Genomic DNA, 15,969 nt, shown 5'->3' on the forward strand with positions numbered 1-15,969 from the left:
TTTTCTTTTCTTTTTATTTTTACTTATTCTTTCTGATCTGATACCCGAGTTATCACGAATCAAGAAAGATCCCTTTTATTTGTTTTATCTTTTATCAAACAATCTTACTCTTAACCTTATTGATCTACATTACCTCAAAAAATTGTTCAATTTGAACCGCCTTTTACACATTTCGTACTGAATCTGCTTCGCATAATCTCCAATCCGCACTCAACATAAACCATTATGAAGCACTGCTTCTCAGCTATTTACTACACTGTAAGCATATCACGTGCTATGCGTGAAGTCTGGAAAATATCCAATCGAAAATCAAAATCAAAATGAACAATTTTTTGGGTTTTTTTCAACATTTTCTATTGTATTGGCTAATACTTAATCTCACTGCCCTTTTCTTTTAAAACAAATTGCAATCTTGGCGGCATGCTGCATACTAACTGCTCGCAGTATTCCTTTGTAAATTAATGGTACCAAATATCTGCAATCCGTTTAAATTGTTCTTTCATACTTAAGGGTGTAGTTTCATAAGCATACAGCCGGACTTTTAAGTAATTCCATAAATTCTTTATAGGATTCAAGTGAGGTGAATATGCTGGCCAATCCAGTAGCTGTACCTTGTTATCTACAAATCATTTTTGTGTTAATCTAGATGTATGCTTTGGATTGTTATCATGTTGAAATATAATGTCATCCTTTGACATATCGTATTTTTCTAATGAAGGGAGCATATCCTCCGTCATAATCTTGCAATACAGCTCTGAATCTAAGATTCCGAGTACTTGAGTGATATACCCAACTCCGTTCACTGTCAAACAGCTCCAAAGTAGTATACTACTGCCTCCATGCTTATAAGTTTGGTTGGTTATGTGATCCTGCAGAGGCCTTCCTTCTTGTAGCCAAGTCCATTGTTTACCATCTGAACCCAAACGATTGATTTTTGTTTCGTCGCTAAAGACTACTCCTTTCCAGCCTTCCTCTGTCCAATCCTTATACTTCTTGGCAAACTGAAGGCGTGCCTTTTTGGCAGAATGCGTTAAAGGAAGAGCTGTTGGTTTTCGTCGAGATTTAAATTTGGAGCTTTTAAGAAGGTTTCGCACGCTCTGATTGCAAATATCCGAACCTAAGCCCCTTAAGTCTCTGGCAGCGTGCTCTGCGGTCTTGTACACGCCAGCATTGAACCTGCCCAGTACAAAGCGCGCGTCGTATGTGTTAAGTTTCTTGGGTCGACCTGCTTGTAATACGGAGCAATGGTCTACTTCTTTCGCAATGTTAGAAGTAGACCCTTTAGAAACATGTAACTCGTTGCTGATAACATCGTACGTCTTTCCTCTTCTTAAAGCGGAAATAATTGCATTTCGTTGGGTTTCTGAAATTTCTCAATTTACCATTACTTGAAATGTCGAGATGGAGCAATGAGAGATTACAATGGGAAAACAAAAAAACCAAAAGTCGACCAGGGCTGCCTTGGAATAGCAGAAGCAGTCACGGGTAAAAACTATGATAACAGTCACCAGTTAGTCCTATGTTATTTGGGAACATAGGCGTAAATTTAGTTCATGTTCAAAAAAACCCAAAAAATTGTTCATTTTGATTTTGATTTTCGATTGGATATTTTCCAGACTTCACGCATAGCACGTGATATGCTTACAGTGTAGTAAATAGCTGAGAAGCAGTGCTTCATAATGGTTTATGTTGAGTGCGGATTGGAGATTATGCGAAGCAGATTCAGTACGAAATGTGTAAAAGGCGGTTCAAATTGAACAATTTTTTGAGGTACAGTAGGTCAAAAAACTGCTGCAAGGAATTGCAAAATTCAGGTTTTACAGCTGGTTGTCCATGGGTACTGCACCAAACTATCTCAAACCTTGACTGTTTGTACCTCAATAGAAAGTGTATTTATTCGTCGATTATCGGATATGGGCAATGGTTATTGGTGGAATTTGAGATCGCTAAAGGTAGTATTATGAACATCCGACATTTTTTACTTGTTCAGATATGTTTGAAATGACGAATTTTAATACGACCCAACCGGTTGCTATCATAATTTTTCACATTCTTGACATGATTAGAATGATGCCAGTATATAAAAGCGCTTACAATTCCTTTATTTTAAATTTTATATTCCCTTATTTAAATTATTTCTCTTTTTTACCCTATCGTCAATCGCATGCCTAAACGGCTGTCAGAGGAGAAAATAAACGATCACAAACAGGCATTAACCGCATCCACATCAATGTATGATATTTCCAAGGAGCCTGGATTACATGAATCAACTGTTAGTAGATACTCTAGACGGCTGTTTTCGAGTAGGACAGTAAATACAGGTGGTAGACCTACAGTAGTCTCCAAAGTGACGAAGCGGTTAATCAAAAGAAAAGTCATGGAATGGGTTCTAAAGACTTCCAAAGAGGTATACCGGGAGCCAGTTGGATTTGGCTACGATATCTCATACTAGTCAGAGATTAACGTACTGAAATTAATGGAGTTCCATTTTCTGATAGAAAAAAAGTAGCCATTTCAGACAAACGTGCATACGTAGCATCAGTTAGAATGGAAAAAGGAGCATCAGGACTGGGCAATGGTTGACTGACAACAAATCGTTTACTTTAATGAAACCAAGATCAACGTATAGGGCTTTGATGGTGATGATCACTATCGGAAAAGGCCAAGTGACCTTTTTCAACATCATGACCTGGATTTTGTAATCCACCATGAAGCTAGCAAATTGATGTCCTAGTGTTGTATAACCTCTGAAGGACCAGGATATGCTTGCTAGATTTACGATGGAAAGTTGTACTCGGGTGTTTACCAGCATATTTTGAACACTACGCTTCGTGATACGATGAAGTACTACAATATCGACTGGTCCAACATTTACTTTTAGCATGACAATGACCCAAAGCACAAGGAATAATTTACAATGGCCTAGTTATGTAGTAGCCAAGAGAGCTATATTAACGATTGACCAACTCGGAGCCACGACTTAAATTCAATCGAGCACGTATGGCATCAATTGAAGTTGAAACTCAACTATTACGAACAGAGAGCAAAGAACACGGATGTGCTTTGGGAACGAGTTGAGGAAATATGAATTGACTTCAATAAATAACTTTGTCAAAGACATGTAGATAATATTTCGGAAAGAACTCAAGAGATTATTAATAGAAAAAGAGGACCAACCAAATATTAATAAATAAATTCATTCCGTTGAAATTTTCATTTTTTCAAATTTTCAAATTGCGCGCCTCATACTTCCTTCAATACTTATCCAATAGGGCATAAACTCTTTCGGATTTTTCAAGACATGTAGAAGGTTTACTATGTGGGAACAGAGGCAGTTTGTACCATTGTAACAGGATATGCGCTATAAAAACCAAGAAAAATGGATTCCTTGCAGCAGTTTTTTGACCTACTGTAGTGTATAAAGATCTGGTGGTCACTACTCAAAGTCAATTTACTCTATCAAAAGTACTGTTAAACGTTCGATCAAATTACCTAAATTCAAGTCATTCATGACTTCAAACCTCAAATTAAACAAATCTACATCCCTTTAACACAAGCCACCTCCCAAGTACTAACAAGTTACAGTACTGTAACTATGATTATGAAGAGGTGAACTCCGAAACTCCTTTCAAGCTTTAATTTTTGACGTTTTGTAAATCACTTTGCAAATTGTCATTATTTTACCTATTCGATAAATTTTTAACCATTTGATATTTCTTTCACCTTTTGATATTTTTTTAACCTTTTGATATTGTAACACAATGCAGCAAACTTTGGCAGCATTTGACTTTTCTCTCTCCAACTAGTTCAAATCCAGGAACATACAAACAAATACGTATGAATACAGATAAATCCAGAAAAATACAAAAAAATATAGAATATCCATAAAATCATCAAAAACAGCATATAATCAGAAAAACCAAAGACATGTAAATAACTTCAATATTTCTTATACAGTGCCTCACAAAACCCTTCAAGTGTTTTGGTTTTTTTCGTTTTTTGCTTGTCACCGAGTACTAAGTACAGCAATTGGTAGCATGCCATACCTCATCTGAAAGCCACGATGATAGGGTACTTGGATAATGTTTAAACTCCGAGTTTCATTCAATGACAGCGGAGTAATAACATTTTAAAAACAGGCACACACTTGAAGGGTTTTGTGGGATTTAAAAAATCTCAAGTTAATGTCGTAAAAATCATCATAAACGTCACAAGAGTGTGGCTTATTAATGTTTTATGTAAAAGTTTTTTGCTTTTTACATTTTTCTGTTTTTTTTTGCTCTTTTTTTTTAACATTACCCAATTAAGTGACATGCGACCAATTAGCAATGACATTCAGAACGGAATTGTTCAACTTCTTAAAGAAGGGGTTTCTGGTGAAGAAATAACAAAAAAGACTGGTGTTAGTACTGGAACAGTTTCAAAAATTCGAAAAAACCACGATTTGGGAGATTTAAAAACTAATGAAGGCAGACCACGCCTAATCTCGACATTACTGGGTTGGCGAATCTTGCGAAATTTCAACTCTGGCAATTACAAAAATGCTTCAGATGCTGCTAGAAAGCTGTTGGAAGACGGTGAAAATATCAGTGCACAGACTATACGACGTTTTTTAAAAGATTCAGGTTATGCAGCAATTCATAAGCCTAAAGTCCTACCTTTGACGAAGCACCGTATGAAGGAAAGATATGAATTTGCCCGTGCACATCTATCATGGACCATCGACGATTGGAAAAAAGTAATTTTCAGCGACGAAACTAAAGTGAATAGAATTGGTTCAGATGGTTTACAATGGACTTGGACTAATGGCGATAAATTAAAAGACTTTCAGGTTCAGCATATGATCAAGCATGGAGGAGGCTCATTGATGCTGTGGGGCTGTTTAACATGGCATGATGTTGGATACCTATCCAATATCAAGGGAAGCATTAATTCTGACTTTTACATTGGTATTTTGGAAGATGAGTTAATGAAAACGATTGATTGGTATGATCTTGAAAAAGAGGATATTATATTCCAGCAAGACAATGCTAGTATCCATACTGCTAAAAAGGTCTCTGAGTGGCTGGACAACAATAATATTACTGTATTAAGATGGCCTTCTCACTCTCCAGACTTAAATCCTATTGAGAATCTTTGGTCAATTCTGGAAAGACACTTATTGCAGTATGAAAAGCAGCCTGACGGAATGCTTGAGTTATGGTCAAGAGTAGAGAACGTTTGAGAGTCAATTACTCAGAATGAGTGCCAAAAACTCATAGAAAGTATGCCTGAACGTATTAAAGCAGTTTACAATGCAAAAAGGGGTCATACTAAATATAAATTGTTATAAAATAAAAATCCCACAAAACCCTTCAAGTGTGTGCCTGTTTTTAAAATGTTATTACTCCGCTGTCATTGAATGAAACTCGGAGTTTAAACATTATCCAAGTACCCTATCATCGTGGCTTTCAGATGAGGTATGGCATGCTACCAATTGCTGTACTTAGTACTCGGTGACAAGCAAAAAACGAAAAAAACCAAAACACTTGAAGGGTTTTGTGAGGCACTGTAATATTGCATACAAGAGTACTTTGTTATACTTTTGTACTTACTGCATACACGCTTCTTCAGTTCCAAAAGTTAAAAAAAAAGTTCTGGTTGTCATAATGGGAACGTTTTGATCTCTGCTCCAATTATCCGGCAAAATATTACTATTATGTGCCTCATCGTCAACTTCGAAAGCTTCTATTTCCAATAATTCTTCATTGTCGTCATTATTGATAGAAATAACTTCTTGATCCAAATCTGAAGTTTGTTCGGTTTCTAACTCTATTTCTTCAACTTCATCATCAGAATCAACGATAACAATGGGGTTGTTGGAGGAAGTAACAGGTCTTTGACGGCGAATACCAGCAGGATTGGTGTAGTTTGCGGTAGAGATATTGATAAAAGACATGATATACTAACTTTAATTTGAAAGATGTAAAAAAGGGAAGAAAAAAAAGGGGAAAAAAAACAGGGGGGAAACGCGAAATAAAAAAAAATTTATTCAAAATAGTTAAGTCACAAAAAGCAAAAATTCAGACATAAAAAACGACTGCTAAAACTTTCAGAAAAAAAATTACACACACAAGGGTCGAACATGCGACCCTCTTCATACAAAGACGACACCTTATCCATTCTGGACAACGACATGCATAATGCTATTATACTATATCGATTATAGCATTCATATTCCTAAAATCGTCGATTTCCAAATAAGGAAGTTAGAAATTTTAAAGTCCGACGGCATCAAACTTACAACCATCCCTAAAGAGGTGTACCGGGAGCTGGTTGGATTTGGCTACGATATCTCATACTAGTCAGAAATTAACGTACTGAAATCAATGGAGTTCCATTTTCTGATAGAAAAAAAGAAGCCATTTCAGACAAAAACGCATACGTAGCATCAGTTAGAACGGGTCAAGGAGCATCAGGATTAGGCAATGAGTGACTGACAGCAAGCAGTGTACTTTAATGAGACCAAGCTCAGCGTATAGGGCTTTGATGATGCTGATCACTATTGGAAACGGCCAAGTGACCTTCTTCAACATCATGACCTGGATTTTGCAATCAATCACGGAGCTAGCAAAATGATGCCCTGGGGTTGTATAATCTCTGAAGGACCAGGATATGCTTGCTAAATTTACGATGGAAACTTGAACTCGGGTGTTTACCAGCATATTTTGAACACTACGCTTCGTGATACTATGAAGTACTACAATTTCGACTGGTCCAACATTTACTTTTAGCATGACAATGACCCAAAGCACAAGGCATAATTTACAATGGCCTAGTTATGTAGTCACCAAGAGAGCTATGTTAACTATTGGCCAGCTTAGATCCCCGACTTAAATTCAATCGAGCACGTAGGACATCAATTGAAGTTGAAATTCAACTATTACGAATATAGAGCAAAGAACACGGATGTGCTTTGGGAACGAGTTGATGAAATATGAAATGACTTCCATAAAGATCTTTGCCAAGGACATGTAGATAACATTCCGGAAAGAACTCAAGAGATTATTAATAGAAAAGTAGGACCAACTAAATATTAATAAATAAGTTCATTCCGTTCAAATTTTCAAATTGCGCGCCTCATACTTCCTTCAATACTTATCCAATAGGGCATAAACTCTTTCGGATTTTTCAAGACATGTAGAAGATTTACTATGTGGGAACAGAGGCAGTTTGTGCCATTGTAACAGGATGTGCGCTACAAAAACCAAGAAAAATGGATTTCTTGCAGCAGTTTGTGACCTACTGTACAGTAGGTGAAAAAAGTGTTGCAACCTTAGTTCAATTCTCGCTTAATTCCATGTTCCAGGCAAACTAATGCACAGATACTTTCTTCCTGTTAAAGCATAAAAGTACCTCCTGTTGTACGTATGTTAGCATTATTAAAATGACTTACATGATACTAGCTGAGGAGGAAAGGCTTATGATACGTGAAAAATTCCATATTCTGATTTTTGCAAAAAAGTGACATTTTTATTAAGAAGCTGTGTGCTCTTCTTTTGCCTTAATAACAGCTTCAGTTCTTAGTTGCATGGTATCTACAGATTGTTTGCGAAGATAGATAATAAACTTGTTCCATTCCATATCAACGTCTTCCCATAGATAATCAACGTCACATGTATGTGTGCCATAAGTTCTGATTTGAAGTTTATGCTGGTGCTAAACACGCTGTATTGGATACAAGTATAAACTTTGCATTGGCTAGTAGTTACTACATTAGATGTTGGTCACAGCCAAGTATTTGATTGTCAATTTCAACTTCTAGTTAGGGTTCTTAACTAACTGAAGGTAAAATTGAGACTTGTCAAAACTGTCGTACCCTAGCATTTTCATGTATGTGACATCAACCATTTGCTGGTAAACCTCTGAATTTACAATCCATCGTAAGCTTGACACCCATGTCAACCACTGTTTTAGTTATATGCCTCTACATAAATAATTGCGCACGTAGATGCTTATCTGCAAAGTGCAGGTGGTTGGACGTAAAGCATCGCCTGGTCTTACGCAGTAGTACTTGACACCATCAGATGTCTATATACTAATTTTCACTTCATCAGAAAAGACTACTTGTCGCCATGAATCAATATACTAGCTGCGGTACTTTCTGGACTAAAGTAACTTTCTCTTCGTATGCTCTTTTGTCAAAAATGGCTTCTTTTTTTTCAGCTTCGCATGGAAGTTCATTGATTTTAACTCATCAACTGTCGAACTATGCAATATGGAGAGCCCAGGTTCCAATAGCAGTCGATACACATCTTTGTCTATCTGTAGCTGTCCCCTAATGGTTTGGATTTTCATGTAATTCTTGGTAACATCAGCCACAATTGGTGGTCTACCCAGCTGACTGCTTGAGATATTGACCTTTAGCTTCTTTGTATATCAATAAACAAGTGATGGGAAAATATGGAGCTCGGCATAAATATCAGCAACTATCCTGCTACCATGCAACACAGACTTCATACCATATTAGCTACGAGATGATGAAGCAGATGGCATTTTGTGTAAAAAAGTATGAAAAAATAAATTGAGAATAAGTACGGAAAAATTAATGAAAACAATCCATCTATTTACATCAGAATAATATAAAGGGTAACACATTTCTAGCTGAGAATGACATAGCACCGGTTTCCTTAGAGAAGTTGGTTGGTTTTTAATCAGAATGATAAGTAGTCGTTTTTTGAATATAGAAAATTGTGAATCCGCAACATAGCCAATCAAGTTTTTCCAGCTGTGCTTTAAACAGGAGAGCGAAATTGAAGTATGTAGCAGCCACGACATCAGTCTAAATACCCTATGACTTTGGAGACACAGATTGGTCTAGGTAAGGAGATTAAGCTGAAAAAGTGCGATTTCTGGAAAGGTTGCAACACTTTTTTCACCTACTGTATTTTGAAAGCAAAATGCGTTAAAATTAGTTTATTTAATAACCAATGTAAAAGCCATCAGCCTCAATAACTGCATGGCATCGATCCGGCATACTTTTAATAAACTTTTGGCATTCTTCGGCCGTGATTTGGTACCAAGTGTGACCTATGCGGTCCCATAGCTCATGTATACCACAGGGAGGGCAGTCATAGTTTCTAAACAGCCGACGTCTAAGCAATTGCCACATGTTTTCAATTGGGTTCAAGTCTGGTGATTGTGGTGGCCATTTCATAGCATGAAAGTGTTGCTCATTTAGCCATTTTGACACGACTTTAGCTGTATGTTTGGGATCGTTGTCCTGCATAAAGATAAATTGATTTGCTGATTTTCCACTTTCTTTCATGTACCAGGCTAAAGACTTCATCAAATCATCTTGTAAAACCTCCAAATAAACGTCCTTAGTCATGTTCTTGCCCACATCCACAATATAGCCTGGACCATACCAGCTAATACAGCTCCATACCATTATAGAGCCTCCTCCATGCTTCACTGTCTCACGAACACACTACAGCGCAGAAGAACACGAGTTGAAGCACCCGTACGCTTGCTCAAGCGTCTTTTATGCTAGTTCCAGCATATTTTTTGCCATTTTTTTTAAGTTGTTCTCCGCATTTTTTTTAAAACGCTTCAGTCTTTTTTATTGCTACACTTTTTTTTTGGCATGTAAATACTGAAATAGGGTGGATCTACTTGGCGAAATCACGTTTTAAACTATACACAACCTGAGTTATGCTATTAAAAGACGAAACGAAGCGATATTAAACAGCTTGCATTTTTGTGCATGATGACTGTAATGGTCGTAAAGAGATCCCTATTCATTAGTTTCTTTAAGCAATTGCAAAGAAAGTAGATTATATGCAATTTTTTTTTTTTAAAAAGACGCTCTGCAACTTTCTTTTTTGTTTCTTTCTTGAGCTATATTTTGCGGTTGTTTTTAGAATAGATAATTTACAACAACGAAAAAAGAGACAACATATAACTCAATCACGGCCAAAAATGTAAAAGAAAAAAACGAAGATCATGTATTTATGCTACTGTCAACTGTCGTATCCTAAATCACTTTTACATTTTGTGCTCCAGCTGACATGCTTTTAAAGGAAGCTTAAATTGTGAAAAAGAAGACATGTAAGCATTATGGCGAAGAGTTAGTAGTGTGCCTGTACCATTAGTTTTATTTATTTCAGCAAATTTAAACAAGACATGTTTTGATTGCCGTAACTTTTCTTTGTTTCCAATTATAGTACTGCTTCAATATACTTTGACTAGTCAAGTTACATTACAACATTTTTATATTAGTTGAACTGAGAGTGATATGGTCATAGCTGTGTCCCTATACTGTTTTGTATTAACTATGGGGAAGTAAACTGAAGAATATAAATACGTAATAGATATAAAAAAGAGCTTTACAAACTATTATCAAGTTCAAATCATATACAATAAAGTAATTCATTTATAAATTACTCCCTCATTCGGTAAAAATATTGTTTTGAGTAGGTTGTCCTTTATTATTATAATTTTTTCTGTTGTATTCAGTTTATTGAAGCCAAAGAAGCTTATTTGTTTTGTTGCTAAAGAATAATAGATCCAATAATTGTTTTAATCATTTACATGAATTAAATAATCCAATTTGCAAAAACAATACAAAAAAAAAAATAATAAAAAAAACCCGTTTGCAAATGCTCTGAAATGACGTCGTTATAACTTACAAGTGTTTCAAAAAGTACAAAAAACTTCCGATTGTACTTCTTTTCCTTCTTCATGTAATCCTGCTACGAAATTCTTATGGCTCATAGTTATTTTTCACTATTCTAAACACTTGCTAACAATTAAATTGTTATTATTTATCTTGTATCTTAATCTTGTTATTTGCCCCTTTCCACCAAAATTGCTTTTTTATCCTGAATTATAATTGTACGTTAGTCGATTAACACATGGCTCCGTGAAAGTGTAAAAGTAAATAGTTATGATAAAGAAAAATATGCTTACTTTTGATTCTAGTGATTTATAGAAGAAACTTGGATAACATGCTTTTACAATTACTTAACAAGATTTAGCTTTTTTTTTTAAAGGTAAATTGTAATCGTTTGTCGATATATATTGTGTCTAACATATGTCTATAGAATATGAGATACTCAAATGAAAAGTCTTTATTAAATCCTGTGCTTTATGAAGCATCTAGTGGAGAAAAGTGTATACGGTAGAAAGAACAAAAAAAAAATCATACAAGTTCAGTGCTCATAATGAAAAAATCTTACTTTGATTAGCATATTGGATATAAGGTTGTAAGTTCCTTGAACAGCAACGTAAAACTGTAGGATAATGGAAGATGTCAAACAGCATATCATTTTGTAGTGCAACTTGTTAACAGAAACAAAACCTGAGCCTCTGTTTAACAACTCTGAAAACGATTCTTTTTTATTACAGTTACAAAAGGTATAAAAATAGTTTCTTTTAAAAAGTTTTAAGTATAGTAACATATGAATAGAATTTATTTGGGTTATAAGCAAAGAGTGGTTGATATGAGTATAGCTATACATAAGATAAGATTAGATTATATCTTGGATGAAGATTTGATGGTAATTAGAAAAAAAGGAACGTGAAAAAAGAAATTATTAAATCATAGACGTAGGCATATAAGCATAAAAAATAAAAGAAGAAGATTGCATCAATGAAATGAAGAAAAAGGCATTAAAGATCGGAATGCATACCATCATGTTTATCACCAACTTTGTCATCATAACGCATATATGGCCATACAACTTTGAATGGACAATGTAAAAGATACGATGCAAGAGGATTCCGGGCCAGGTATTTGTACTACGTGAGATCCAAATATAGCAATCAATGCGCCCGAATTTTCCGGATCGAATGGTGTAACTTTTATGGCCGTTACACGTAAACTCAGCTCGTGAATCGCATTACAACGGAAAAAAACTACCTTTGGCGGACTAAAAAAGAGCGATTGCGTGCCCGTTATTTGTTACACATAGTCATCCGTTACCTCAAATGATGCAAATAATTTTTCCGCTTTCAATGGTGGTATTTTTGAAGGTGTCACTGTATTACCTGACGAGCTACAGGCCTTCAAAGACGAAAAAATTACCTGGCTCACCGTCAACGGTGGTTACGGTGTGATAGCGGACCGGATACTACCCGTATTTAAAACCTATACACAACTGTCGATGCATTTGATGATTCTGCACCCTATAGTCACAAAACGAGCTTCAGTAGCCTTGCTTAAAGCTATAGTCGGGTGTATTAATATGTGAATATAACAACGACATGCATACAAACAATGAAATCTACACTGCTAGTAGTAGCTACCGAGTTGTAACCACGAGTGCTAATTTCCGAGTTGTAACCATGTGCATATTTGAGTATTTAATATGTGAAACATCGTGTTTAATTGCTGGTCAAATATCTATATAAAGTGACATACCTTTTTTCTTCCTTTTTTTTTCGTCTTTATTTTATTTACTTAATATGCCTCGTTTCAACTCATCTGCTTCTGTTCATTCAAACAACGGTGCCACTCCTCGTAGAGGAGGTCGAGTATCTGGTCAAGTAGTTTTAAGCTACAGGTCTTATCTTCCTCCTGCTGGTGACCGTGTCCTTGAAGCGCAAATAATTGTTAGTCCTGAAAGAGCATGGGAGTAAGTTAATTATAATAAAAAACATTACATTGCGATAGTAGGATTTTTTTTCTTACTAAGTCTTTACCTTTGTTTGCAGTCATCTTTTATCCGTAAACAACGCTTTTCATAGAACTAATGTATGTGGCATTGATGGCTGTCGAAGAATTTGCACTTTAAGAAATCGTGTCGACAGTGGAAGACTGACGTACTATTGTGCTGGTGGTCTTGAGATTGATGAAAATGGTGCTACTATTGGTCATGCTGGCAGAAAATCACGCGCTTGTACGTATAATTCGGTGTTCTACAATCGTAAATGCTTGACCAATTACACTCTTTCGGTGATGTATGACTATTTGAAGGACTCAAGCATCACCAATATTTGCAACTCTCATGGCATGAGCCGTCCTGCTGTGACTTCATTGGCAAATGATCTTCGTTTAATGATGCTCAGTGATTATAATGCCCATAATCGACAAGAGGAGCATAAGCTAGGCTCTAACGTAAGATGTCACCATGTACAAATAGATGAGTCTAAGTTTGGCAAGCGAAAAAACCATCGTGGTCATCGTGTAGAAGGCATCTGGGTCTTTGGTATGGTTGAATGCTTGGTGTTTAGGATAGGGGGTTTTAGGTAAAAGTAGTATAACAACAAAGATAAAGAAATACTGTTAGAACTTGGTATCTCTTTATTAAGTTAAGATAACTAAGATTGAATATCATTAATTCTACATGTAAAAAGTGAGAGTATTTATAGACATGATACGGATAAAGAATTAGGACAGATCTATGATCAACTCGACAGAATAGATGATTACTATTTCTAATTATTAGTTTAGCCTGTTCCTAGCTTGTATTGTCAATTATGCTATTGGGATGGTTTCAGATAACTCTGGATGTAGGACTATTTAGGAGACGGTACGGATGAATATAAAATCCTCTAGTTCCGTGATTGGATATTATGGCTAATAATAATATCTCAGTTAGGATAAATGTTTGCGTGACTTAATGATGATCCGGTAAATAATTGTCATTCCTTATTCAACATGCTCATATTATCAATAAACTATATTACAACCACGCCATACATTTGACTGTGTGAAGTTAATATGAATAAAGCCTAATATAAAAATCTAATCAAAGTCTTCTATTGATCTGTGCTGGGAATAATGTTATAAATGATTCCAAAGTTATGTCAACATATTATTTAGGATCATATGAGATTCCTTTTACTAAAATAAAGTGACTATAATCTTATGTATCCTTAACACTTGGTCCCAGTCAATGAAGCAGATCGATTTTACACTTACACTGATCATCGAACTGGCGAACAAGAGCTAAGACCTAGGTATGAAGCAGGGCGCAAATTCTTTTGCACCGTCCCTAATCGGACAGCGGCAACACTCTTGCCCATCATTTATGATAACTGCCAGCGTGGGTCAACCATTAGATCTGATGGATGGAGAGCATATTCCGGTCTGCACCCTAGGGAAGAGCGTGACGAACATACTGGCGAGATACTTGACAACACAAGCGCCTACAATGATGGCAACTTCTTCTTTGCTAGACATCAGGTTGTCAACCATTCCTTAGACTTTGCCACGGTAGATCAAGTCCAAGGTAACCAAGGCTCATTTTCTGGTTTGCCCATATCGGGAAAAATTCATACCAACATGATTGAAAGCATGTGGGCTCCTCTAAAAGCATTTATCAAGCCTCGTAATCGAACCAAAGAGAACTGTTACAAGCGCATCCTGGAGTACCTTTGGCGAAGCGAAAATGCAGGTAGTGTAAAGCAGTGCTTTGAACGTATGATTCGTGAGGTGGCAATGGATTCGAATACAGCTCAACAGTCTGCTGAAACTGAAAACTGGTTTACCCGCGGTGTTGATGGCAATTCGCCTTCTGTGTCAGCTCGAATTGCAGCTAGAGATGCTCGCCGTTTTGAAGCATGGGTAGAACGTCGTCGTGCCCGCGATGCTAGGGAATTGTTAGAAGAAGAAGCGATACTATCGGACAATGACAGCATTATTGGTGGCCCAGATGGTGAGGTCATGCAGGATCATATTCTTGAAGCACGAAGCAGTTTGGGTCAGTCTGGCATTCAAGGTTCTATTGCTGCAGATAATGGTGAAGCAGGAGTCCCCAGCCCAGCAGCTATTCGTTCGATCGGTAGGCCTAGAAGTGAACGTCGATCAGTAGGCAGACCAAGAGCTGTTGCACCTTCTGTTAGTAATCACCCTGGTAGTGGCAGGCGTTCAGTTGGTAGACCAAGAGCTGGAAATCGATCTGTAGGAAGGCCTCGACGTGGTTGAAGTCTAAGCGATCGTTTCTCTAATCATTAAAGAACCAATGTATAGCTTTTATTGAATTAAATATGGTTTAAATTTTATGTTATTTTTCTTTAATATGGTGACTTTTTATGATAATCTTCTAGCTTTTATGCTTTGAAACAAATAAAACTTTATAAGTGAACACAATACTTAACATGGGTATGTCCTTTTTTTGTATGTGCATATTCAATACGCATCAACAAGCTTTGTATTGGAATTATAATGTTATTGTGGAATAGGCGTGTTATTTCTCTCGATTAATAAAAGTAATAAAATAAGTCGAAAAATCGATGAGTCTCTTGAACCTCTTTATTGAGTAAGGACGAGAGAGAGAGCCCATTCAATACAAACTACGTCTTAGAATATAATAATGTGATTTAGGGTCCGAGGTAGTACGGTATAAATTGTGTGGGCTGTTTATCGTATATAGCACTTTGGGCTATATATGATATACAGTCAAATTATTAGTTGAAGAATCTTTTGAGTGATCTCACACGACATTAAGAAAATTATTAAGGTAAATACGACAGTTATAAAGAAAAATCCCACTTTGTATATTGAACAACTAAAACTGACGGTCTACTACGTTGATAAGGTAAAGCTGTGACTTATTCCCCAAGCGTTCCTACATTATACTTTACATCTTTAAAAGCTTGACTGTTTAAGAATAATAATGCTTCAACGACACGGTGATGATATATTAGCGAGTATGTTTCTCAATAGAGCTCTGTATTCTTCATGTTTTGACAGGACAATAGGATACTGTCTTATGGCACCGGGTTAAATGTTCACAGGTTGGGTTAAATAAGAGTTGATTATGATAATTAGTAACTACGTTTAATAATATGTCTCTGTTCATACATAAGTAGTTGGTTAATAAGATTAGTATATATAATTGTTCCTCTGCGTGTCAAATTATATCGGTGGTAGCTATCTTTAGTTATCTAATCTTAGATGTCGTATTTACCCCATTAAATACTTATTATTCGTATGAGATTACTCAAATCTTATATAAAAAATAACAAGTACTGGATACATAA

The 15,969-nt window shown here is 36.1% G+C and overlaps 6 protein-coding genes across 6 annotated transcripts; 3 read left to right on the forward strand and 3 right to left on the reverse strand.

Moving 5' to 3' along the window:
• Positions 1–4,312: 4,312 nt before the first annotated feature.
• RO3G_13734 (uncharacterized protein) lies at positions 4,313–5,224 on the forward strand (the record flags this gene model as incomplete). The annotated part of the gene is made up of 1 exon (XM_067668318.1): positions 4,313–5,224. One exon carries the CDS (start codon positions 4,313–4,315, stop codon positions 5,222–5,224), a length of 912 nt encoding a protein of 303 aa, XP_067524419.1.
• Positions 5,225–5,590: 366 nt separating this feature from the next.
• RO3G_13735 (uncharacterized protein) lies at positions 5,591–5,938 on the reverse strand (the record flags this gene model as incomplete). Its single annotated transcript, XM_067668319.1, has 1 exon — positions 5,591–5,938. One exon carries the CDS (start codon positions 5,936–5,938, stop codon positions 5,591–5,593), a length of 348 nt encoding a protein of 115 aa, XP_067524420.1.
• A 940-nt stretch (positions 5,939–6,878) lies between these two features.
• On the reverse strand, positions 6,879–7,221 carry RO3G_13736 (uncharacterized protein; the record flags this gene model as incomplete). The annotated part of the gene is made up of 2 exons (XM_067668320.1): positions 6,879–7,068; positions 7,193–7,221. The coding sequence occupies 2 exons, from the start codon at positions 7,219–7,221 to the stop codon at positions 6,879–6,881; spliced, it is 219 nt and encodes a 72-aa protein (XP_067524421.1).
• A 1,738-nt stretch (positions 7,222–8,959) lies between these two features.
• On the reverse strand, positions 8,960–9,430 carry RO3G_13737 (uncharacterized protein; the record flags this gene model as incomplete). Its single annotated transcript, XM_067668321.1, has 1 exon — positions 8,960–9,430. One exon carries the CDS (start codon positions 9,428–9,430, stop codon positions 8,960–8,962), a length of 471 nt encoding a protein of 156 aa, XP_067524422.1.
• A 3,017-nt stretch (positions 9,431–12,447) lies between these two features.
• RO3G_13738 (uncharacterized protein) lies at positions 12,448–13,234 on the forward strand (the record flags this gene model as incomplete). The annotated part of the gene is made up of 2 exons (XM_067668322.1): positions 12,448–12,617; positions 12,730–13,234. The coding sequence occupies 2 exons, from the start codon at positions 12,448–12,450 to the stop codon at positions 13,232–13,234; spliced, it is 675 nt and encodes a 224-aa protein (XP_067524423.1).
• Positions 13,235–14,269: 1,035 nt separating this feature from the next.
• Positions 14,270–14,911, forward strand: RO3G_13739 (uncharacterized protein; the record flags this gene model as incomplete). Its single annotated transcript, XM_067668323.1, has 1 exon — positions 14,270–14,911. One exon carries the CDS (start codon positions 14,270–14,272, stop codon positions 14,909–14,911), a length of 642 nt encoding a protein of 213 aa, XP_067524424.1.
• Positions 14,912–15,969: the final 1,058 nt, after the last annotated feature.

This window comes from Rhizopus delemar, genomic scaffold (genome assembly GCF_000149305.1).
Source record: "Rhizopus delemar RA 99-880 supercont3.12 genomic scaffold, whole genome shotgun sequence".
In the NCBI taxonomy this organism is placed as follows: Eukaryota; Fungi; Mucoromycota; class Mucoromycetes; order Mucorales; family Rhizopodaceae; genus Rhizopus; species Rhizopus delemar.